General features: G+C 50.8%; 1 protein-coding gene and 1 long non-coding RNA gene across 2 annotated transcripts in view; one reads left to right on the top strand and one right to left on the bottom strand.

Annotated features, from left to right (window-relative positions):
- The window catches only part of KLHL29 (kelch like family member 29), a 196921-nt gene extending 184122 nt beyond the window's left edge, over positions 1-12799 (top strand). The window contains 7 exon segments of the mRNA XM_078149215.1: positions 2081-2279; positions 2683-2865; positions 3076-3256; positions 9365-9477; positions 9480-9557; positions 9881-10025; positions 10860-12799. Of these exon segments, the coding sequence (XP_078005341.1) occupies positions 2081-2279; positions 2683-2865; positions 3076-3256; positions 9365-9477; positions 9480-9557; positions 9881-10025; positions 10860-11043 (1083 nt within the window). The 3' untranslated portion in view covers positions 11044-12799.
- Positions 12800-22566: 9767 nt separating this feature from the next.
- LOC144455484 (uncharacterized) lies at positions 22567-24068 on the bottom strand. The gene is made up of 2 exons (XR_013484178.1): positions 22927-24068; positions 22567-22835 (listed from the first exon to the last, which is right to left on the bottom strand). It is a non-coding gene; the product is annotated as an uncharacterized LOC144455484 (long non-coding RNA).
- Positions 24069-24307: the final 239 nt, after the last annotated feature.

Raw genomic sequence — 24307 nt, 5'->3', positions numbered from 1 at the left:
GTTTCCCATGCCTGGAATGGCCTCTCTCCTCACTTCTGCCTCTCAGAGTTTCCTTCAGAGTTCTCCTTGGGCACCACCTCCTCCATGAAGGTTTTCCAGACCCCTCCAGCTGATGCCCTCTCCCCAAATAACATTGTATTCATTTCTTTATCTATTATATACATATATAAATATATATATACTTATACATAAATCTGTTGTCTCCTCATGTAGTTGTAGCAATTACTCTGGGGCCCACACATCTCCCCTCAGGCTTCTAGTGGGTTTGGGGGTGTCTTTTCTTTGATGCTTTTGTCTTGGGCACCCAGTCTGGTGTATCCCCTCCTCACAGTTAGCACCCCATTTCCATTTGTCTAATTAATATCAGTTAGCTTCTACAAAAAGATATTTACTTTAAAAAGGTGGCAAGAAAAGAAGTACATTTTCTCCAATTCTTTGGGAGTACATTCTCTATGTCTTCCCTGGGGTCTATGGGGAACATGGCTCAGACTTCCATTCCCAGCCAAACAAAGCCTGGCTGCTGGATGAGCCTCATCTCAGCCACCCATAATCTGGGGCCCAAAGGGTTCCCCCTTATTTCTGGGGCCTCCAAGCTGGACTGACTCTACTCCTAGACCTGGTGGTTCACTCTCCAGGCCCCTGAGAGCTCACATGGTCACAGCTGTCTTTAGTCTCCTTCTCCTAAAACCAAAAAACAAACTGAGGTAGGGAATCAAAGACTATTTCTATGGGTTGACCACTTGTCAGCCTCAGGTGGGGAGGGCCTAAGGGCTTTCCCTTCATAGCGTTATCCCCCTTCTCTCACCAGCACCACAGCACCAGGCAGCGACAAGTCAGTCAAAGAGAAGAGACAAGGCTCATATGAAATAGTATCTCTTGAATGCTACTTCCATCCCATTGTGGCTCCCCAGCCAAATCGAAAGGCCCCCTGCACTCCATGGCAAGAAGACTGCTTTCTGCACTGGCTCATCAGGGCTGGGCCCAGGGGCCAGTCACCCCCCCCCGCCCAACACACACACATAATGGAAGGGACAGGGTTTCTTCACTTCTGTCTGTATCCCCAACTCCAAACACAGCGACCACCCACTGGTGCCCAAGAGGCACTTGATGCATGCCGCATGAGTCTGTGTGAGTGATCATCCGTTGTCTTCAATCTGGTTGCTCATAGAACTCACAGGGTTGAGTGTGTCAGCTCCAGAGCACATCTGGATTATCCAGAGTTGTTCACTATCCAGGGTTCCTTTCCCAGCATCGATAAGTCACAGTCCCATACTCACCAGGAGGCCTGGGTGGCTGCTGCCAGTATATAGTCACAGACACAGGTATCTGGCTTATTTCTAATAGTGGAGGAGGGTTGAGGGAAATACAGCAAGAGAAAACAAAGGGGGTGGATGGAGACAGAGAGATCTGCCAGAGAACTACTAGCCAAACGACATAGACTGAGCTCTTCCCACAGCCCTGGGTTGATCAATCCAAGAAGACTCCCGATTTGTCAGTAAGCATGCCTACCCCAAGAAATTCTCTGCATCAAGGCGTCATGTGGCCCCCTACATTATATAGTATTGAAACAAAGGAACAAGGACTGCATTCCACCTGGACCCTCAGGCTAATCACCTGGCTCTCAAGCTGCAGAGTCAGTCTGCCCCCTTGGGTGGATCCTTGGAGATCCCACAGAGAACAAAAGCCAAAACTGAATTCATGTCGAAAGTTTGTAAAGTCATCTGGCAGAGGGGAGAGCTGATCCAGTGGTGATTGTTCCCCCAGAGTCTGTGGAAAGCAGGCACCACTTAGGCTTCGGAGGACCAAGGAAACAACAGCTAATTGACTGCAGCAGTGGGGCAGTTTTTAGACAAAACACGTGGGTAGAAGGCGGAAACTCTGAAAGGTGTCTGGTTAGCATAACCTAAGTTGTGAGTTAAGCATTAAACAAATCATCTGGTCTCTCAGCCATGCAGAGAAAGGGTCAGACAATGCAACAGAGTTTTCCCACACCACCTCCCTCCAAGACAGTGTTCCCTCTTCCCTCCCTGGCCCCTTTGCCTTCCTGGGGCAGGGATTAGCTGGCTGCCTCTCTCCCTAGCATGCTGCAGAGCTACTGGCCGTGGTGCGCCTGCCCTTCATCCACCCCAGCTACCTGCTCAATGTGGTGGACAATGAGGAGCTGATCAAGTCTTCCGAGGCCTGCAGGGACCTGGTCAATGAGGCCAAGCGCTACCACATGCTACCCCATGCCCGGCAGGAGATGCAGACACCCCGTACGAGACCCCGGCTCTCAGCAGGTATGGCCCAGGAAGTGGGTTGGGCAGGGGGATTGGGCCCTGAGGACTGGGCCAGTCAGACTCTGGCTGGACAGATCAGCCAGCTGCTCACTCATACCTATGCACACCAGGCTCTGGCTGGCTAGATCTCTCTCTCTCTTGCTCTCTCTCTCTCTCTCTCTCTCTCTCTCTCTCTCTCTCTCTTTCTCTCTCTCTCTCTCCCCCTGTCCCTCCCCCCGTTCTCTCTCTCTGTTCCTTTCCTACATCTCTCTCTCTCTCTCTCTGTCTCACACACACACACACACACACACACACACACACACACACACACTCTGATGGCATTTTGGGGGCTGGGGAGGGTGAGCATTGTCCTGGAGCACAGGGAGTGTCCTGATGGGCTCCCTGGGATACTGTGTCCCTGCAGGTGTGGCTGAGGTCATCGTCCTGGTTGGGGGCCGACAGATGGTAGGGATGAGCCAACGCTCACTGGCTGCTGTCACCTGCTGGAACCCACAGAACAACAAGTGGTACCCCTTGGCAGCGCTCCCCTTCTATGACCGAGAGTTCTTCAGTGTGGTCAGTGCTGGGGACAACGTCTACCTCTCTGGTGAGGCCCTGAGGCTGAGGGATTCAGGGATGGCAGTGCCTGGTCTATGTCCCCAGGTCAGGGTACAGATCGGGGCAGGGAGAGAGACATCCGGGGACAACAGCTTCTGGTCCCAGAGCGTAAGGCGGGGGGCAAGATCAGAGGAAGGGCTGGTCTCCTCAGCCCCATGCTCACTACAGGCTTCTCTCTTACTCCTGTTGCCAACTCTAGGTGGGATGGAGTCAGGGGTGACTCTGGCTGATGTCTGGTGTTACATGTCCCTGCTTGACAACTGGAACCTGGTCTCCAGGATGACAGTCCCTCGATGCCGGCACAACAGCCTGGTGTATGACGGCAAAATTTACACCTTGGGAGGCCTTGGTGTGGCTGGCAATGTGGACCATGTAGAAAGGTGAGGGAACATCCTGGGGGAGGGGGCCCTGCCCAGCCCCCCAAAATTGGCCCTCTTAGGAGTGTGCTCAGCACCCAGTGGCTGGAAAAGGAAGCCTGGCCACTCTTGGCCTATTAACCACAGCTGGCATCCAGCGACCAGCAGCGATTTAGGCAGGAAATAAGTGAGCTAGAGCTAGGCCCTCGCAGGAATAGAGGTGGGGCGGCTCTGCCTCCCCTGTCCCGCCTGGGGCCCCAGGCCCTTCAGAAGCCCCTCCTCACTGCTCTCCCTGCTCCAGTCCATGTGCCACAACCCTCCTCTGCTCCAGAGTCTTCAATGTTTCTCTGTCACCCCTGGAATCAAGTACAAACACGCTCAGCTGGTGTTCTGAGACCTCGCTATGTAGCTGTCTCACACACACACACACACACACACACACACACACACACACACACACACACACACACACACACACACCCCTGAAGGCCCACCCCACTGACCTTCTGGCTTTTCCCCAATGCCTCTCTCTGCTCCACCCCCCCCAAGGGCTCACCTTCCTCTCCTTCAAAGCCCAGAGTGTCTCCTCCCACAGGAAGCCTTCCTGAATTTCCTAGTCATCAGGGTGCGCTCTCTCCCTATCTGTTCCTAGGGTTCTGCTCAGCTCAGTCCTAGCCCCATCCATCACACTCCTTCCTAGATGTGACTTGGCTGCACTGCCCTGTCCCCTTCAGACTAGCAGAAAAAGAGAGGGAATGGCACCAAGACCCTTGGGTTTGAATTCTGCCTCCGTTCAGCCTCTCAAATGGGGGTGGTACCACCTCACAGCCTGAGGCAAGCTCTGTTTTGTCAGTGTGTTTGGCCATAAGAAGCTTGCAATGAGACTAGTACAGAGCAGGGGCTCAGCAGAACTGAATCATGCTCCTGGCCGCTAGAGGGCACCAATAGTGCACACAGTTCCAGGCCTGGAGTCAGGAAGACTCGTCTTCAGGAGTTCAAACCCAGCCTCCGACATTAAGTCACATAACCCTGTTCGCCTCAGTTTCCCCATCTGTAAAATGAGCAGGAGAAGGAAATGGCAAACCACTCCAGGATCTGTGCCAAGAAAACCTCAAAATGGGGTCACAGAGCATCAGACGCAACTGAAAATAACTGAACTGAACTCAGCTGGCAAGAAGGTCCTCCGATTGAAAACCGCCAGGCTTGGAGAAATGGCCGTTTCAGGCTCGTGCCCTTCCCAGACGCCGTGGCCTTTAGATCCTTTAGCAAACACGTCCTCCTGGGATCCTGGACTCCAGGTTCCCACAAGGAGACAGGAGCCCTGATGGAGGCCGGCCTGGCCAGAATTCATGGTCACACAATCCTGAGAGGCGTGAGGGCTGGAGGAACAGGGGCTCTCTGGTGAAGGTTCTCCTGTGGACTTTAAAAGGTAATCTGGAGCTTCTAGGTCATGCAGTCAACAAGATGGCAGCCTAGCCATTTCCCCCTGTCCCTGCTAACTCCAAAACAAAGAGAAATTGCACAGGAGAGGGTAGATCCATTGTGGCATAACAGTAAAGAATGCTAATCCTGAGTGCCCCCAGCACCCTTCCCCACTAACCTCTACACTCAAGCCACCTGAACCCCCCAGTTTGTGTTCTGGCACCTGCTCAGTCATCTCCCTGCTGCTGCCACCCTGACCTTACTACCCAACAATATTTTGCTGCAACAAGAAGCGGACCTCAACTCTGCCCAGCCATGTACAGAAGAGAGAGAGCTATAGGAGGGGGGGGACCATGCTCTGTCTGGGGTGGCGGTGCTCAGCCTGGTATAGTAGCTGGGTTAGGGCACCCCAAGGCGGAAGAAATTCTCCCTACCTTCCCCCAAGCTGACAAAAAGAAGCAGACACTAACTCGGTCCAGCCAGAGAACAAAAGAATGGAGGTAACACGGGCTTGTGCAGGAGGCCAGCGGAAGTCCAGGATGTGGGGCTGTACCAGGACTGAGGGTTCGGGACCTGTCCCACCTGCCCAAAGATTACCTGAGGCAGAGAAAGAGTCAGACCACAAAGATTTCAAGAGGAAGAAAACTTAGAGCACCAGCAGATAAATCAGTGGGGGGGAAGTAAATTCAAAAGCAAAGATGAGTAACAAAACATCTACAAGATTTCAAAGATCTCTAAATAAATACTGAAAGACAATGGGAATCTGACTGACCAAACACAGAACCCCATGGGTTCCCAAGAGAGCATGGGATTGCAGCAGCAGGTTCCAGAACAGCTGGAGGAGTCTAGAGACTAGGTGACCTGCGCAGCGGAAACAACTAGCAGAGGAGGAGCGTGTGACTTCACTGTAGCGATTCTCTCCAAAGAAGCGAAAAGAGAAGAGGCAGAAAGATTCGGGATGGGAGGTGAGGGGCCCCAGAGCCCCCCAGCCCAGCCTGGTGGTCTTGTCCTACATGGTTCTGCCTCCTCTGCCGGAGCTCTCACCACAAGGGATCTGCCCTCGAGAAGGGTCATCACCACGGAGTCGCCAAGGCTGCTATATGAAAATGGGCTTTAGGGAGAAGTGGTCACGTCTCTTCAGGAAGACTTACTTGTGGTCCTATGCCACAGAAGAGTTTAGAGCTGGAAGCAACCCTGGGGATCCTGTAGTACAATGCTATCTATCATTGTACAGGTGAGGAAAGAGAGGGTGCCCCAGGGAAATCCCACAGAGCCCCAAAATCCAGAACTTGAGCCCAGGTTTTCTGCTTTCATATCCAGCACTGTTCACATCACACCACACAAGAGAAAGTCGTGTCCAGGGAAATATGTCGAATACAAGGTCGGCCAAGGCAGCAGAGAGTTGCTGTGGAGAGAGACAGAAAAGGATTGAATCCTAAATCTCTCTACATGCCAAAGAAAGAGCAGGCCAGGCTGTAGGCACCCTCTGCTAAATTCCAAGCATCCTTCCCAGTCTGGGTGCAAGGCTGCCTATACAATATGCCTGCGGGATGGGAGGGGGATCTTCCCTCCTCCCCCACCCTGCCCTGCTGTGCTCTGGTGCACCTTCTCCTCCTCAGAGACCACCAGAGAAGGTGTGTGATGGTGTGGGGCCTTCTGTCTATGGACCAGATGAAGGTCAGCTCCAGAATACGGGCTGTCTCTGCTCTTGCACCAAGGGCTCAGCTCCTGAGTGAGGTGGGCTCTTCCTCCAAGCCTAGCCTGAGCCTAGGAAGGCCTCAGGAGCCCTGTGCCAGGCTGAGCACTGAGGGGGCCTCATGGTGGCCTTGGTGCTCACCCACCGGCTCCAGGATGATCAACAGCATGCAGCAGCCATGACATACACTGCAAGCAGCCGCCACCATGTCTCCAAGCCCTTGCCTCCCACATGGCTGTGAGTCTGAACAGAACAGCCAGTGGGAGCATCGGCTTTCTGATCAAGCCCGACTTCAAGGCCATTTGTCATCCAATAATAAACACATGGAGAAAAGAATATTCTCTGTGTGGGAGGAAAGCGGACTGGATCTGTCATCCTGTCCTAGCTCTTGTCGGCTGTTTTTAATCTTCTAAAATGTTGATTACTCATTTTGAAAACTTACACTCAGTGACAAATACTAAGCAGCATTCGATGACTGGAAACAAGCCAACAGAGCAGAGAGGCCGGCTCACTTAGCTCACCTTCCTGGCTCTGCCTCACCCTTCTCACATCCCTCCCTGCCAACTCTGCGGGGGCTGGGACCAGTCTTTCACTGAGCACAGGACAGTGCCCCACACATAGTAGGTGGACTCACCTGGACATTAACACATCATCAGCTGCCCTTCATTCTCTGGCCCAGCCTTGCCCTGCCCTGCCCTGCATTTCTCCAGCTGAGAAGAAGGGTATGACTGCCCAGGTCTGAATACAAGACTCTAGGGTCCCTGGCTTCCCCTGTTCCTTTCTGCACGCTGCCTGAGGGCCTGAGCCTCACCTCAGGAGTTCTTCCCAGGGTACTCCACTAGAAACCCCCTCCCAGGCTAACACGAAGTCATTAATAACTAGTATTTGGGCAGGGCCATTCAGTTCATTTCAAATCCATCTCTGCTGACTTGGGATCTGTCAAGGATAGCGGCTGCTGTCTTAGCATGTCAGGGGTTCTTAATTTTTTGTGGCATGGACCCTTTGGTGGTTTGGGGAAGCCTATGCTGCTTCTCAGAATTTTAAATATTCCTAATTGGAGGCAATGCTTAATTGCATGTAGAGGTCAGTGAAAATAAAGATGGAATTATTTTTTCCATCTATGATCTCTTTGGTCCAACTCCCCACTAGCCCTCTCTGTTCTTTCCTTTTTAGTCTAAAGAAGGTCTCCTCTCCCAAACAAAAGAAGCAAATGCAAAGTTGGACAGCTCCCCCTTTTCATTGACCCCTCCCCTCCCCAGCAGCTGTCTTTCCTTGATCCTCCTCTTTCTTCCAATATTGCTTTGACAAAATCCCACATGTAGCCTGTGTGGGCTGCTCACCTCTCTAGCCACCTGCTACCGGTTCATTTTCATTATTCATGTTCATCCCAGGCTCTCGGCCAGTGAAGAGATATGTTCTGATATATCTTTACAAATTACTAAAAGTTCAACATCTCTCAATTGTTCGATTAATCATTCTAGCTTACCAAATGTCATTTAATAAAATGGAAATTTCTTTTCCCCTAAGTTTTTCTCATATCTCTCTCCATATATATAAAACATTATGTACATTATACATATGATGTACATTATATTTTATGTACATGTCTCAAAACTGCTTATCTCTAAACTTAAACATCAAAGTTACTGTGATACTCTTTATTAACAATGTAATCAAGAATAAAACAAAGACGTAATTATTTACAATCTATCTACTGTGAGAAAGATCATAGCCAAAGATACTTTAACTAGAACCACAACTGCTAAGTGCTCCTCAATTCTGGAAATGTAGCCCTAACATTTCCTCCTTTCAGGATACCAATGAAAACGTTTCCCTGAGAGTTCTCTTAATGTTTCTTCACAAGATAAGGAATAAATGTATGACTTCCCAGAACCTAAGTTCCCTTAGTCCCCTTCTCTGGATCTTCTCTCCAGCATTCACAGTTAACCACAGGCTTTGCAGAACCACAGTTAAACTCTCAGAGAAAGACAGTGAAATGGAAACTGTCCAAAGTTCTTCGACCCTTAAAGATGCAATAACTTTATGGAAATTTCTATTAGGCAAATTCAGCTTCACTTAAAGAATTCTGAAATTGCATTCCAAAAAAAACCCACTTATGTTAACTTTACTGTGCAAGTTCTGGGCTTTCTCTCTGCTCCTGCCCCTTGACCTGGCACTCCATGGTCTCCTACCCCTCAAAAACCCTTAAAAAACCCTCCAAGTAAAGACAGAGGGACAGGCAGAGAGACAGCCACCACCACTGTCAGATGGGGGCTTGGCTTGAGACCTCTGGCTCAAGAGAGGAAACCCTGGCCCCTCTCTGCATGTCAGGCCATCTTCTGTCTGTCTGCATGTGGTGCCATATATCTGTTCCTAGCTGCTGCATGTCACCATTGTCGCCTGTCTGTGTCCATGTCTGGCCCCAGGCCCTGTGTGCTTCTCTTCCTGTCTCACTTCTCTGTCCCCACCCCTCACTGTTGTTGAACTATATGCCAGCCCCCTCCCTCCATGGGCAGATGGCCCCAACCTGCCTCCCTTCACCACATCTGCAGGCAAATTCACATCGGATAGAAATTGCTTTATGTAGAAGTCTTTGGAAGGGTCCATGTATGTGGATAAGTATCCTTGGTCATGGTGGGAGACCCAGCTGACCCTTCTTGTCCTTAGCTCAAGCTGGACCTCTAAAGGATGACAGAAATCCAGGACTGAGACCTGAGGGAAAGGGAGTTGTAGGTGGTGACAGAGAGAACATTGACAGAGCAAAGGGGAGGACGAGAAGCTGGGAAATGTGAGGAGGGGATGGGGAGGGGACCTTCCTACACAGAAGAAAAAGTGTGTGAGCTTCCTAGTGGAGTGGGGGCTGAGGGACAGACTGGAGGGACCCCCCCAGGGCCTCACCAGTGCCTCAGGCATGCAGGGGGGGAAGGACAAGGACCCTTTGGCTAATGCCCTGGCTCCCTGAGCATACCCACCAGTGGCCTAGGCATGATCAGGGCCCCATCCTCTACCCACAGGTATGACACTATCACCAACCAGTGGGAGACGGTGGCCCCACTCCCCAAGGCTGTGCACTCAGCTGCCGCTACTGTGTGTGGGGGCAAGATCTATGTGTTTGGAGGGGTAAATGAGCCGGCCGGGCCGCTGGGGTGTTGCAGTCCTATATTCCGCAGACCAACACGTGGAGTTTCATTGAGTCCCCGATGATTGGTGAGCAATGGGCCGATGGCACATGGGCTGTGGGGGACAGTGAGGGGCGGCTATCTCCAAGACCCCACTTCAACTGGGACACATGCTGATTAGAGGCTCCCCCCACCAGACATAGGAGCTGACATGGCAGATGGGGGTTTGGAATCTGGTCTCTCCTCTGGTGCCAGAGCTTCCTCTGGGCCTCAGTTTCCTCATCTGTAAAGTCAGGGGTTTGGACTAGACAATCACTGAAGACCCCCTATGATGATCTGGGACCTGGGGCAGAAGCCAAGGGACCAAGACCTCCCAGCCTCAACTGGCTTTGCTCTTCTCTCTCCATCCAGATAACAAGTACGCCCCAGCCGTCACCCTCAATGGCTTCATCTTCATCCTGGGGGGCGCCTACGCCCGGGCCACCACCATCTATGACCCAGACAAAGGCAATATCAAGGCAGGGCCCAACATGAACCACTCCCGGCAATTCTGCAGGTGAGCCAGATGCTGGGACAGGGTGGAGGGGTTAGCCCAGATCACCTTCTGGACTGAGAGGCAGAAAATTGACTCCGGGACTCTCTCCCAATACCCCAGTGCAGCTGGGAGACACGCTGCTGCACACAAGCATGCATAAACACACCTGCACACACGTGTACAAACACATGCATGCACATGCACATGTATACAAACACACACTTACACGTGTACACAAGCATGCACACACATCTGCATGAACATGCACACGTGCATACATGTGTGCACACCGCAGACTTACACATGTGCACACCTTGCATAAACATACGCTAACATGCACGGACATGCACACTGTGCAGTACACTCATACACATGTACACAAACACAGGTGTGTGCGCATGCATGCACACGTGTGTGTACATGTGTGCGCATGTGTATGTACACACACATGCATGCATACACACAGCCTCCTTCTGCAACAGTGGGTGGGCTGAGTCTGGCCTGGCCAGCATCTCACTTTCCTCCTACTGTCAGTTAGAGGGGCTCATGTACCTCATGAGAGAGATTGTCACATTCTAGCCAGGGGTAGGGGTGGAGGAAATGTGTGGGGGTCTTCTCCCTCTCCTCTCTCACCTGTCTGGGCTGCCTCAGTCTCCTCGTGTGTCAAAGGCAGGGCATAGACCAGATGACCCCGAGAGTCCTAAGGCCTAGCTCTCATCCCCGCTTTGGCCTCTCCCACTCTCTCCACTGTGCGCGGGCTGGATGCCCCCACCCGTGGACACTGAGGGGGCCCCAGGGCTGTGGGGACATCCGCTGCATGCCGGGGTTTCGCCTCCCGTTCCCTCTTCTCCACAGTGCAGTCGTGCTGGATGGGAAGATCTACGCCACGGGAGGCATCGTGAGCAGCGAGGGACCGGCCCTGGGCAACATGGAGGCCTACGAGCCGACCACCAACACGTGGACCCTCCTTCCACACATGCCCTGCCCCGTCTTCCGGCACGGCTGCGTGGTCATCAAGAAGTATATCCAGAGCGGATGAGGGCCCGGGCCATGTGTGTGGGGCTGCGGGCACGGCTGGGGAGGCGGGCCACACATAATGCAACGCTCACCTCAATGGCGAGAAGCGCAGATCGACACCGCAGAACCCCCTGCACTGGACTCGAGAGCATTCTCTACCTCGAATGTAGAACAGTCGCCCGCACCCTGACGGCAGGGAGCCGCGCGCGGCTGGTGCTCCATGCTAGGGATGTTCGCGTGCGGGCTTGGAGTCACTCGTGCCCGTCCCAGAGTCCAGGCTTCAGCCAGCCCAGGTGCAATAGAAACTCCCTCGTTTTTTACTTGTGGGGGGAGGGAGGGGCCTCCTTCCCTTTCCCCTGTGAGCCCGTGCCGGGCCAGCCTAGACCGGCCCAATACCCTCGCTCACTTCGAGTCCAAGCTCCGCTTTTCAAACCATCTCAGGCTCTCAGCGGCTGGGTGGAGATGCCTGCCCGGTGTTGGGTTGGGGGCGCTGCAGAGCCAGTTTCTGGGGGCCGACGGCAGCCCTGGAAGTGCTTGGGAGCAGAGCCACATCCACGGCTCTGGGTAGGGGTTAGGCAGCGGCAAGGAGGGAGGGGGGCGGAGCAGCCCGACCCCTACCCCTGACCCCCACCCCAGGCCCCCAGCCCCGCGCAGATTAGCGGGAGAAGCTGGCAGCCGGGCCTGCTTCCTCCACTCCCATATTAATTCTTGACCTTTGCAAGAGCAAAAGGCTACTTTGGGGGACAGAAAGGAGAGGAAGGGATGGGGATGAGAGACTGATCCCTGCGTCCTCGTCCTCCGGGGTGGGAGGAAGCGAGCAAACAGGGCCATCCCACTAATTTTTCTACACACATTAGAGATTCCTGGCTGCTCCCGGGGGGCCACCCCCCATCTTTATTTTTGGGAACCTTTATAGCCCAGCAGCCTGTGGAAGCTGTGCCTTGTGGGGGTGCCCCTGGGGAGGCTGGGACTGGCCTAGCAAATAAACTGAGTGTGAGTGGGGGACCAGGCTGAGGACAGGCAGGGGCGGGGGCATCTGCCTACAAAGCACAGGAAATTATTTTTGATATTGATAGCTATATATTGAACGGCTCCCATGAGAGCTCATGATGGGGACAGCCTTTTAACATTTTTAACTAGTCTGTGACAACAGAGCATGACCCCCGAGAGGCAGCTGTGGGCCAGGCCTCTCCAGCCAGGGATGGGCTGGCCAGAATGCCCCCTTCCACCCCTGAGCGGCCGCTGGGCATTAGAAGAGGTATGCAGGGGGAGCACAGCCCCCACCACTCACTGGCTTCTAGACCATGGGTCAGACACGGAGACATGGACAGGACAAAATCTCCATGTCCCAGGATTTTAGCCCCAACTCCGACCTCCGATCCGCAGGGTCTGGCTGCACCTCGCTGCCTGATCCTGGTTATGCAGTGATGTGGGAGATTATTTATTCTTTTTTTGTTTTAAAGTAATAAGCACAATGAAACTCCACCCGTCCTCGGTCATCGCGTCTTCATGTTACACAGGGTGCGGGCGGCCGTCAGTGCCAGCGCAGCTGGAGCGTCTGCCTCCGAGGGCGGCCCAGCCAGCATCCCAGCGGGATGGAGTGCAGGCGATGACTGACGATGTGTCCAATTCCCTTCCTCTCCTCATCGGTCACACTGGAGCAAAGCTGGCAATTTCTGTGAGCTCTCTGAACAGGGTTCTCTGGTACAGGATTGTACATAGCTATGTTTATTGGTTAGCTCTTGGTATACCGTAATAAATCTATTTATAGACCTAGACTCATGGCTCCCTGGCACATTCTTCGGCAGGCAGGGGCTGTGGGGGAATTCCAGATAGCCACCTCCTCCCATTCCCCAACTTCATTTACCATCCCTCCCCCTCAGGGGCCAGCCCTAGGCCACACCCATCCATGGCAGAATCTCAGGACCTAGGTACAAATTCTGCTGCCTCAGATATTTATTGCACCTGTCCCCTGGGGCAAGGCCTCAGTTTCCTTCTCTACAAAACAAGGGGGTCAAATAGACACTGGGTCACTCAGGAAGAATGGAAGCGCTTACTCACACACACCTGGACTGGCTATGAAGGTACCCTTCAGTTCCATTCCCATCTTCATAAACAAGAAAGAAAAACTCGGAAGCCAGCCTTCCCTCCCCTTGGGGCCCCAGAGTGAATCATGAATGTGCCATTCAGCCCATGTCACAAATCAGCTGGAATTGACTGCCAGGGTGATGCAAGCACTGGTCAGGGCCTCCAGTGAATGGGTACTGGGGGGCCTCCCTGTCTGCAAGTGCAAAATCACCCATGCAGAGATGCCCAAATCAGAGATTCACAGAGCCATCAACTCAGGGCAGACAGGGCTTTAGTTCAACCCTTTATTTTATAAGTGAGGAAACTGAGGCACAGAGCAGCTGGGTGACCTGCACTGGACCCCACAAATAACAAATGCCAGCACTCCAACTCAACCCAGGTTTTTAGACTCTGACTCAAGTGTTCTCCCCACTGCACCACACTGCTAGCCTTTGATCGAAGGCACTCAGGGATCACCCACCAACCCCACTGAAGGGCTGAGTCTCAGTAACTAAGGTGATGATGGTTAACCAAGGACCAGAAAGAGCACCTGAATTTTGCTCTGAAGTTCTGAGAAATGATGAGAAGAGGGCCCTTCTGAGGGGCAGGGAGAGAGGGAGAATGCCCCCAAAACTCAGTGAAGATTCTGAGTGAAAGGAATGATGGGGGCTCACTCCCTGTGAAAGAAGCTGACTCTGTTATCTGTCCTCCAATCCAGAGGGCTCCCACTCCCAGGGCTCAGGGGCACTGGGATGGCAAACAGGGGGCACCCAACAGAGCTGTGGGGCAGAGACAAGGGCACTTTAAGGAAGCCTTTAAGGAAGCTTAGGGTCCAAGAAGCGGGGGTGGGGGGGGTCATTCAGGCCTGGCCATGACACTCATGGCTCAGTGCTGGAGTCACCAGGAGATTGGCAAAGCACTTAACAAACGGGTCTCATTGATCCTCACAATAACTAAGGTAGAGAGAGTCTGTGACCTGCCCAGATCACCCAGCTAGGAATTGTCTGACTCTGGATTAGAATTCAGGGCTTCATAATTACAAGCCCAGCACTCAATCCATTGTGCCAACAGCTGTCTCTATCCCGAGGACAGTGGGAGTGGATCTGCTTTAATCCAAGAAGCCTGGGGTGGGGGTGAAGGGCAGATCGATAGAGACCACTGAGATCAGGGCCAATATAGGAAACAGAACAGCAGCAGAGATGCCTCCAAGAAAGAACTGCAGCCTCGATAAAAAGAAGGGCCAGCATTCAGATTTCCCACCAGCTGGGCGCTCTGGCGTGGTCTACCCCCCCCCCCAGACAGCCTAACTGCGGCATCTGCTTTGGCCCCAGCTCCTCAGTCCACTCTGTCATCTCGCCCCTGACTGGAGTCTCCCTCGGAGGAAGGCTCCAAACCCCAGGCCTCTCCCCACACACCAGCAGTGGCTCAGCTCGTTCTCATGCCCATCGTCCCTACCATCTCTCTTGCTAGAGGCACTCCCTACTCCTTCCAGCCTCCTCCATGAGACTGTAAGCATCTTGAGAACAGGGAGTATCCCTTGCTTATCTGCATGTGCAGCACTTACCTGGAGCCTGGTAGACACTTAATGGTCTACAGCGCTTTAGAGTGGGCAAAGCTCTTACAAATATCTCACAGAAACTCTGGAGATAGGTGCTAGCACTATTCCCACTCTATAGTTAAGGAAACTAAGACTCATTTGTCCAAGGTCACACAGCTAATAAGGTTCTGGGACAAGATTTGGACTCCTGTCTTCCCGACTCCAGCTATGATACTTCATCCAAAAAAACAAAAACAAACCCAAGAGCCTACCCCCACCCTCCCCCCCAGCTTCTATAGGCAAATGGAGTGTATCAGTGAAGTGCAAACCTAACCCAGGAGGACCCCGGGTCTAGAATCAGATGGGACCTTGGGGTCATCTGGTCCAGTCCTTCATTTTAAGAAGCAGGAAATGGAGGCCCAGTGGGGTTCCAGGATCCCAGATCTAGAGCAGGAACCACTGACATACGAGGAAAGAAGGGACTCAGCCCAGACCACACAAGTCCTAATACCAAAGGCAAGATCTGAAGTCAGGTCTTCCAGTTCCACAGTGTGCGGTCTTGGTTGGATAAGGTACAGGACAGAACCATGGCTCTTTGTGGGCTTGTTTTATTCCAGAGAAGCCAGAGGTCAAGCATAACCCAGTATGTTAAGAATGTTTCTTCCCATGAGAGAATCCAGGGACAAGAGCAGAGGAGCCTGGGTGAGAGCTTCTGTGTAAGAACCAAGAGGCAGAGGGACATCACGGCTTTCTTCAATACAGGAAAGATTGGGAGAGAGATGGGGCACATGCTGGATGGTCCCAGAGTTAGGCCCCAAAACAATGAGGGAAAGCAGCAAAGAGCCCAGCGGTGGCTTGGTAAGAGGAGCAGCTCCCCAGCAATGAGGGTTTCCCAGAGTGCAGAGGGCTCCTCTTCCATGGGGTCCTTGAGCAAAGGCTGGGAGAACCCTCATTAGGCGTGTTCTTCTCATGGAGGAGTTGGGCTAATGGCTCCCAGGAGCTGGCCCTTCCAGCCCCCCCCCCATTCTGTGATTCTGTGACCATCCTATTTAGAAGATGGCTTATGAACATCTCCAGAAGGAAGCAGCAAAGTCAACAGACCAGCCTAGTGGACTGCCAAGAACAGATCATGCAGATCAGGGAGCCATGGCAGCCTCATCACACAAATCTCACCCACTTGTCAACTACATGGCAGGCCATGGGCTAGCCCTTAATTACTGCTGGGCAGACTCGGGTGGCCAACACCAGAGAGGTCTCCAAGGCTTCCGTGTCAGCCTGGCATCCAGCTAGAGTCCCCTATTGCCTCCTCTGAGGCTGCATCATGCACAGAGCTGACCCAGCTCCTGAAATGCTCTGTTGAAGGAGCTGCTTTGATGACTCAAACCCACTGGGAAAGACTTCAAGTGTGACCCAGTGATGGCCTCTACTATCCGGGACCAGCAGGGCTGGTGGTCTATGCTGGGGAGCAGGGTATCAGTGCCTACAAAGCAGAGGTTTTTAAAATCAGAGAGCATCCTTTTGGAAGGAGGTCTCTATGGAAGGGCCCCAGAGCTCTGTTCTTGCCCCGAGCATTTGAACATTTTTATCAGTGACTTAAATTGAAGACATCAATGGCACGATCATCATATTTACAAATGATATGAAGCTAATTCAGGCAGTTAACAAGCATTTATGAAGCCCCTCTTAAGTGCCAGGCGCTGCACTGATACAAAAAGGCAAAAGACAGCACCTGTCCTCATGCAGCTTACAGTCTAATGGAGGAGACAGCATACAACAACTTTGTACAAACAAGCTAGAAACCAGATAAACTGGAAACAGCAGAAGAAAGGCACTCGAATTAAGGGGGATTGGGAAAAGCTTCCTTTAGAAGGGGGAATTTCAATGGAACTTGAAGGAAGCCAGGGAGCCCAGGAGGCAGAGATGGGGAGGGAGAGCCATCCAGGCATGGAGAATGATGTTCCCCAGATGATAGAGCCAACATTCCAAAGAATCTCAACGTCTGTAACACTGGCCTGAATCTAAGGTGATGAAATGCAACACAGATAAACAGAAAGAGATCGAAAATCCATTTCCCAAGTAAAAAATGGGAAAGTATGATAGATGGCAGTGGTTCTGAAAACAATCTGGGGGTCTGAGCAGACTGCCAGATCCACAGCAGCTGAGTGTTCTATAGCAGCCCCAAAAGCTCATGGCATCCTGGGCTGCCTTGAGGAGGTCCTAGCTTCCAGGACCAGGTGGTGCTGGTCTCTCTGGCCTCTGCCCTCATCAGAGCTCACCTGGGCACCAGAGTCAAAGACAAACTTGGGTCAGCTGAAGTGTCCCAAGGAGGCAGCCAGGATGGAGAGAAGCTGCCTTTAAGCAGGAAGGGCCCAGAAGGGCTGTCCTAGGGAGGAGGGAATTAGACTTATGATCTGGCCCCAAGGGCAAGAGAAGGATCTGCCGGGATGTGAAGGGTAGACATCAGAAAAAGCTGACTTGTGCTGAGGGCTGAACCAGAGTGGGAGGGGGCACACATCTGTCAGGGATACTTGCTTTGGGCTGGTCTCGGGGACCTCCAAGGTCTGAGTTGGTTCATAGGGAACCCAGTGCTTGCTCATTGTCTATTGGTGGGCACCTGTGACTTTGAATGGCTGGCCACCATCAGGGGGCTGTTCCTTGGCCCTCCCCCAGGCCTGCCCACAGAACCTGGAAGGGCAGGGATGGTGCGTCTCGGGCAGGGGAGGGGGATGATGCTTCCTCCTCTCTACTCCACCCCCGCTACAGCACTGACCCAGGTTCTGGGCAAGGACCTGGCACAGACAGCGCTGCTCTAAAAACCACAACCAGAGACAAAGTCTGGACATCGGGAATCAGAGAAGAATAGAAAGTGTCAAGATGTCTTTGTACTGGATGGAACACCCACGGGTCCCTTCCAGAAAGAAACCCCAGCCTGAAAAGGAAGGGAGGAAGGAAGCATTTACTAAGGGCCTGCTATGTGCCCAGCACTGGGTGAGCACATTACTAACATTTTTCTCATTTTATCCTCACAACCATACTAGGAGGTAGATGTTACTATTATTCTCATTTTACAGTTGAGGAAATTGAGGCAAATAGCAGAAAAATGACTTGCCCAGGGTCAGACAGCTAGTAAGTGTTTAAGGCCAGATTTGAACTAAGATTTTTCCAATTCCAGGCCCAGGCTCTATCCATTGTGCCACCTCTGAAAACACTCAGGAACAAAATGACCAAAATTCAGAGCATCTAAGATTAAAAAAAAAAAATCCCAGAAGACTTGCCCATGAAGATGAGAGGGGGAACCTTGGAATACAATATTCAAAAAGGCAAAAGATAAAGTCCTAGAACCAACAACAACTCAGAAGCACATTTTAAAATTCTTGATTAAGATTCCAGAGCTGAAAGCTGGAAGTGCAAACACAAGAGGCAGGAGAACCCTTTGAACAAATGGAAGGGTCTATGCATCAAGGGTGGCACTCTGACGGCTGGGGGGAGAGGCTCGAATATCTTCAAGGGTCACAGAGGAGGACAGACGAGACAAGCACAGGAACTGGCGCCAGGTCATTGGCTTTGTTGGTTTTAAGAAAGGGACAAAGGAGGGTGAAAGGAAGGCGCGAAGAAAGAGATGAGTAACTTACTGCTTTGCACATATGAGGCACGTCCAACGAAGAACACAATGACATGGAGGAGCAGGTGAGGTGAGCAGACATCTCAGAACCTCATTCTTGTCTGAACAGAGTGAAAGGACAATGGAACACGCTTATGCACACACGCACTCATATATACACTCACATGGGCACACACGCGCTCATACATGTACATACATACACCTTCATGCACACACTCACATATGCACCCATGAGTGCACACACCCATGCTCATACATGCACACATGTGCACCTTCACGCAACATTCACACATACATCCATGCGGGCACACACACACACGCTCATACATGATTACATGTACACCTTCATGCACTGACATATGCACCCATGCGGGCACACACATGCTCATACATGCACACATGTGCACCATCATGCAACATTCACACATACACCCATGCGGGCACACACACGCGCGCTCATACATGTACATACATACACCTTCACACACACACACATACTCACATATGCACCCATGTGTGCACACCCATGCTCATACATGCACACATGTGCACCTTCACACAACATTCACACATACATCCATGCGGGCACACACACGCGCTCATACATGATTACACGTACACCTTCATGCATTCACATATGCACCCATGTGTGCACATACCCATGCTCATACATGCACACATGTGCACCTTCACGCAACACTTACATATACACCCATGTGGGCACACACATGCTTATACATGCACACACATGCACCACGCACACACTCGCACATGCACACACGTGCACCATGCACACACGTGCACATGCACACACACACAATTAAGCCCAACAGGGAAACAAAAAGTAGAATGAAAAGAAGAAGGGGGGGGCGGCTGAAGAGAGAGAACTGGATCAAGGAGAGCGCAGCGCTGAGGAGAACAACCTAATCTGGAGTGCTGGTCATAATGGGGGAATTAAGAGAGACAGCGTGGAAAGCAGAGAACCGGGATGGGGCAGAGGAATATGGACAGCCAACTTCAACCAAAGACCACTAATGCTGAGCAGATTCCTTCTTTTTCTTCAACTTGTGATGGCCAAGAGGAAAACAGAAAGAGGAGGAGGAGGAGGAGGAAAGTGCTCTTCTTATCCCCCATTTTACATTGTGCAGAGGCAAATGCAGGTTAAGTGACTCACCCAGGGTCACAGAGCTGGTAAGTGTCTGAGGCCAGATTTGAATTCAGATCTTCCTGACTCCAAGCCTGGAACTCCAACCACTGCACCACCTAGCTGAGAAATAAGATCTATGGAAGAAAGACCTAGAAAGACAATCAACAGCTTAGCACAAGGGCTACAAAAATTGCCCAAGCGACAAACTCCCAGAAAGTTAGAATAAACCAAGTAGAAGCCCAATGATTCCATAACATAACAAGAGATGTTAGTCAAAAGGCTGAAAAAAAGGAGAAGAAAATATAAGACGCCTCATAGCAAAAACAAACGGCTTAGAAAACTTTAGGAGAGATCATTTAAGAATCACTGGACTGGTTGAAAGCCATGACCAACAACAGAGCAATGACATCATATTCCAAGAAATATGTTCTCCTTCCACAAAGTAGAGACAAAGAACGCACTGGTCACCTTGGAAAGAAGCCCCAAAATGAAAACTCCCAGAATACCACAGCCAAAACCCAGAGCTCCCAGGTCAAAGAAAAATACTGCAAGCAACCAGGAAAAAAAAACCCAACCATGATTCAAACACTAAGGAGCCATAGTCAGTATCACATAAAACTTACCGCTATCATCTTAAAAGAGCAGAGAGCCTGGAATAGGATATTCCACAAGTCCAAAGATACAAGCTTACCACTAAGATTAACTTAACACAATCCTACAGAGGGGGGGGAGAATGGACCATTAACGAAATAGGAGCACTTGCCAGCTCTTCCAATAAAAAGACCAAGACTGCACAGAAACTCTGAAATGCAAATACAGGAGTCAAGGAAAACACAACACAGTCGTCAACACTCTACTGGAGGGAGATGACATATGTGTCCCACCAGAACTCCATCATCATCAGGAGCTATAGAAAGAGTCCAATTGGACAAAGGGTCTGGGAGTAGTTGTTATGTCTTGGTCTTAAAAGTAGAATAGAAAGGGAAGAGAAGAGGAATTCACTGGAGAGATGGAGGGAAAGGAGGGGAGGTGTAGCAGTTTAATCTCATTTTCATTTGAACTGGACAAATTGGGGGAGAGAGGTGGGGAGGGAAGGAGGGAGGAAGGGAGAGGAAGAGGGGGAAGGAGAGAGAGGGGAGGGAGGAGAGAGAGGAAGAGAGAGTTGGATCTAGAAATACATTTCACTCAACAGAGAAAGAAAAAGGAGAGAAGAAAGGGGAGAAGGGGAAATAAGAGGGGAGGTGAATTAAGGGAGGAATTAGTCTTAAGCAAAATAAAATCTAACTGAAGATATATAAAAATATTTCTACCAGCTTTCTTAGTGGTGGGAAAGAACTGAAATTGAGGGGATGTCCTCCAACTGGGGAAGGAACAATTTGTGGTGTATGAATGTTACGGAACACTATTGTGCTAGAAGAAATGACAAAGGGAATGGTTTCAGAGAAACCTGGGAAGACTTTTATGAACTGATGCAAAATAAAGTGAGCAGAACCAGGAGAATAATGTATACAATAATAACAATACTGTAAAGAAAAATAACTTCAAGAAACTTAGGAACTCTGACATAAGATAACTGTAAAAATGGAAATGGTTAAAAGAGATAAGCAGAGAAACTGCACTGTAAAGGCACAACAGACAATGAAATATATTTTATATGTATACATGTATATACACATGTGTAATTATAAATAGACACATTCCTAGAGCTATCTATATCTATTATTATGTGTACCAAAGGGCATAGCATCATAAGTTCCTGAAGGAAAAGAGAAATACATTGAACTACACTGGTTGGAGGCCTCAAAGTGTCCCTTGCAGACTTAGACAAAACAAAAAGATAAATAAGTTAAGGATCGGAAAAGAGTTTTAAAATTGAGTTATGGTCACTCTCTGAAGCTTCTGCCTTCTCCATTAGCCTGGGCTGCTTGCCTGCACTCAGGATGTGGATGAGAGGCAACCACGCCATTCCTTCTGACCGCTTGGGGGCCCACTGCTGGGCCTCCACGTCCCACAGTCCCCAGCCTTGTAACCTGGTTGCACCATTCACCCTGCTGCTGCCGCAGCTCCCTCAGGACTTTGGGGCCTTTCCATCTGCCCTATGGCAGAGCCCCATGAAAGCAGAGACTATCTTGCTCTTTCTGTTTGTACTTGCAGGGCTTAGTGCAGCAAGTGGCACACAGAAAGTATTTAACAAGAGTACCTTTCCATTAATTCATTTTTTTAAACTAAGGACTGACATCTGTATCAGAGAAACTCTGTAATCTTTTCCAATAGGATCAGGCATAAAGCAAGGATGTCCACCATCACCACTATTAATTTATACAATTCTAAAAATACTAGATACTAGCTATAGCAAGAAAACAAGAAAAAGAAATTAAGGTAATAAACATAGGCAAAGAAGCAATGAAAGGACTGGTTTTTGCAGATGATTTGGTGGTTGACTTGGAAGATCCTAGAACTGAGCCAAAAACCTAAGCAGAAACAATTGGTGTCGCCGGTGAAGCGCCACGTGACGCAAATACAAAAGCAGTTTCTCTCCTTGTAGATGTGGGGGGCAGGGTAGGGAGTGGGGGCAACAGGAGTTTGGGCCTGGGAAGGCCAAGGTGGTGAGTGGAACAAGAAGGATCCAGTGGTATTCAGGGGGCAATGATAGTGTTGATTTCAGTCAACAAACATTTATTAAGCACCTACTTTGTACCAGGCATTGTGTCCTCTAGGAGCTTACAATCTAATGGGGGAAGATAATACACAAAAGAGAACTAAAAAAGGGGTGGGCAGAAGGAAGAGAAGGACTTCAGCCGGGTGAGAGAGGAAGTCATGGTTGGCCTGGGCACCCTCCTTAAACGAGGTTTGGGAGAAGTTCTCCGTTCTGCCCTCCAATCAGAGAGGTCTCAGGGGTAGAGGGCGCTGATGAGGGGTGAGTACCAGGGCTAATGTGATCTGGCAAGATGGCAAGGTTCTGGGTGAGGCACACCATAGAGGAAATGAAATTTCATTCTGAATAGTGATTCCTGTCCCCCTCCCCCTTCCATTTCCATACACTCCTCCGGGGTTCTCGGCTCTCACAGGAGTTGGGGGGGGTAATACTGCTCTCTTATCTCTGCCAATGGTTCAAGCTCCTATCCATTTTAGGGGTCCAAGCACCACAGTTCCATTTAACAGTCAGATTAGCTTTTTACAAAGGTAAATATTGAAATATTTATTTCAAAGATATATCAAGAACAAACATACCCCCAAAACCCCAATACCTGGTTGCATAATCCCCCCCACACCGCCTCAGTCTCAGGGGAGGGAAGTTTATCTCAGATCCTGCATGGCATTAGTCCATTAAGTTCCAAGTCCAAAACACTTCTGAGCTTGGATGCTGGGAGTATGGTTTTTCAGGGCTTACCTGGAAGCCTAGGCTCCAAGGTCCCCATGGTTCAAGCTCTCACTCGGCACCTAGAATTGAAGAGGGAAAACAAAATGAACCCCAAACCCCATTTCTCATGACCTACAGCCTGAGGGGAAGGGGAGAAAAGTCCTTCCCTACCAGCTTTCTTCATGGCATCTTTGCTGTGAGTGAAGGAAACTTCATCTCTGGATGCCACAGGAAAAGAGAGAGCAACTGAGTCAGTCAGATTTAAAGACACAGCTAGTTCTGGCTGTGGATCCAATGGTGAAATGGCGGCTCCCAACCCCACGGCAGGCTGGCACAGAATGTCTGCTTTCTGTATCAGGTCCCTGGGGTTTCCACTTGGGTGCCTCCATCGTAGGTGGTATGACCGCACCAAAGCCTCATCACATGTTACAACGTCAGGGCAAGAGGCAAAAGCTTCAGAATAGACAGTGGGTGGGGTGGAAGTAGGAACCGAGTCCTAGGGAGTACAGAGCCCAACCACCACCACCACCACCACTTCAGAGACCATCATTTAGACCCTGATTGCTGGAACTCAGATTCCTGAGCCCAACATTCTAGGAAATGACTGTGTCCCCAAGTCACAAAATTGGCTCTAGTCCAGCCTCACAGTTATTGAGGTCAGAAATCACTGTGGAGAAGGGTGTCCATCTTCCTCATCATTACAAGCAGCCCTGGAAGTGACAGTGTGTGCCCCGACTCCCCAGATCACTCGCCCTGCTTCTTAGCCCAGCCCTCACAGCCAACATCCAGGGAAGCGTCTCCTGGAGAGAAGAGGCTGACATCTCTACCGATTGTCAACTAACTGCCATCCACAGGGGAGATGACAGTCTACCTGGAGCAGCAAGCAGGGCGTTCTGTTAGACAGAAGGCAATATGTGCCAGGCAAGTCAAACCACCCTATTACCCTGACCACGAACTCCTTCAGACCCATCGAGTCCAAGAGCTTTGGGAATGGCAAGGCCTCCAGCCCAGTGCCCACAGCCCTCATCCTGGGACACAGCCGCTGGGCGTGACTGCTCCTGCAGGGGCTTCAACCATAGCCGCCGAGGACTCAGAAAGGAAAATTCTTGTCTCTAACGTCCTCAGCCCTGCCCAATGGCTCATCCTCAGAAACTGTTATCATTTTACTAGAAGAAATAATACTAAAGATGAGGCATCTCCATCTGCTTTGCCTCTGCACCCTAAGGACCCTGGGACCTTCCATTCAACTCAGGAAGGGAATAAATAATAATAAAGTGCCTACAACAAGCCTGGCACTGTGCTAAGTACTTTAGAATTACTATCTCAATTGATTTTCATAACAACCCTGGAAGGTAGGTGCTATTATTCCTATTTTACAGAAGAAGAAATAAGGCAAGCTGAACTTAAGTGCCTTTCTCAGGGTCACACAACTGAAGATCAAATTTGAACTCTGGTCTTCTCGAATCCAGGCCCAGCAAACCCTCTGCTCTGCCGCCCCCTAGTGGCCTCAGGCTCAGAGCCGAAACCTTCTGTATGTGGTGTCTTCTTCCCC

Source organism: Phascolarctos cinereus, unplaced genomic scaffold (assembly GCF_003287225.1).
Source record: "Phascolarctos cinereus isolate Bilbo 61053 unplaced genomic scaffold, phaCin_HiC Scaffold_2;HRSCAF=192, whole genome shotgun sequence".
In the NCBI taxonomy this organism is placed as follows: Eukaryota; Metazoa; Chordata; class Mammalia; order Diprotodontia; family Phascolarctidae; genus Phascolarctos; species Phascolarctos cinereus.
Note: the sequence above shows the minus strand (reverse complement) of the source record. Positions and strands in the feature narration are given on the sequence as shown.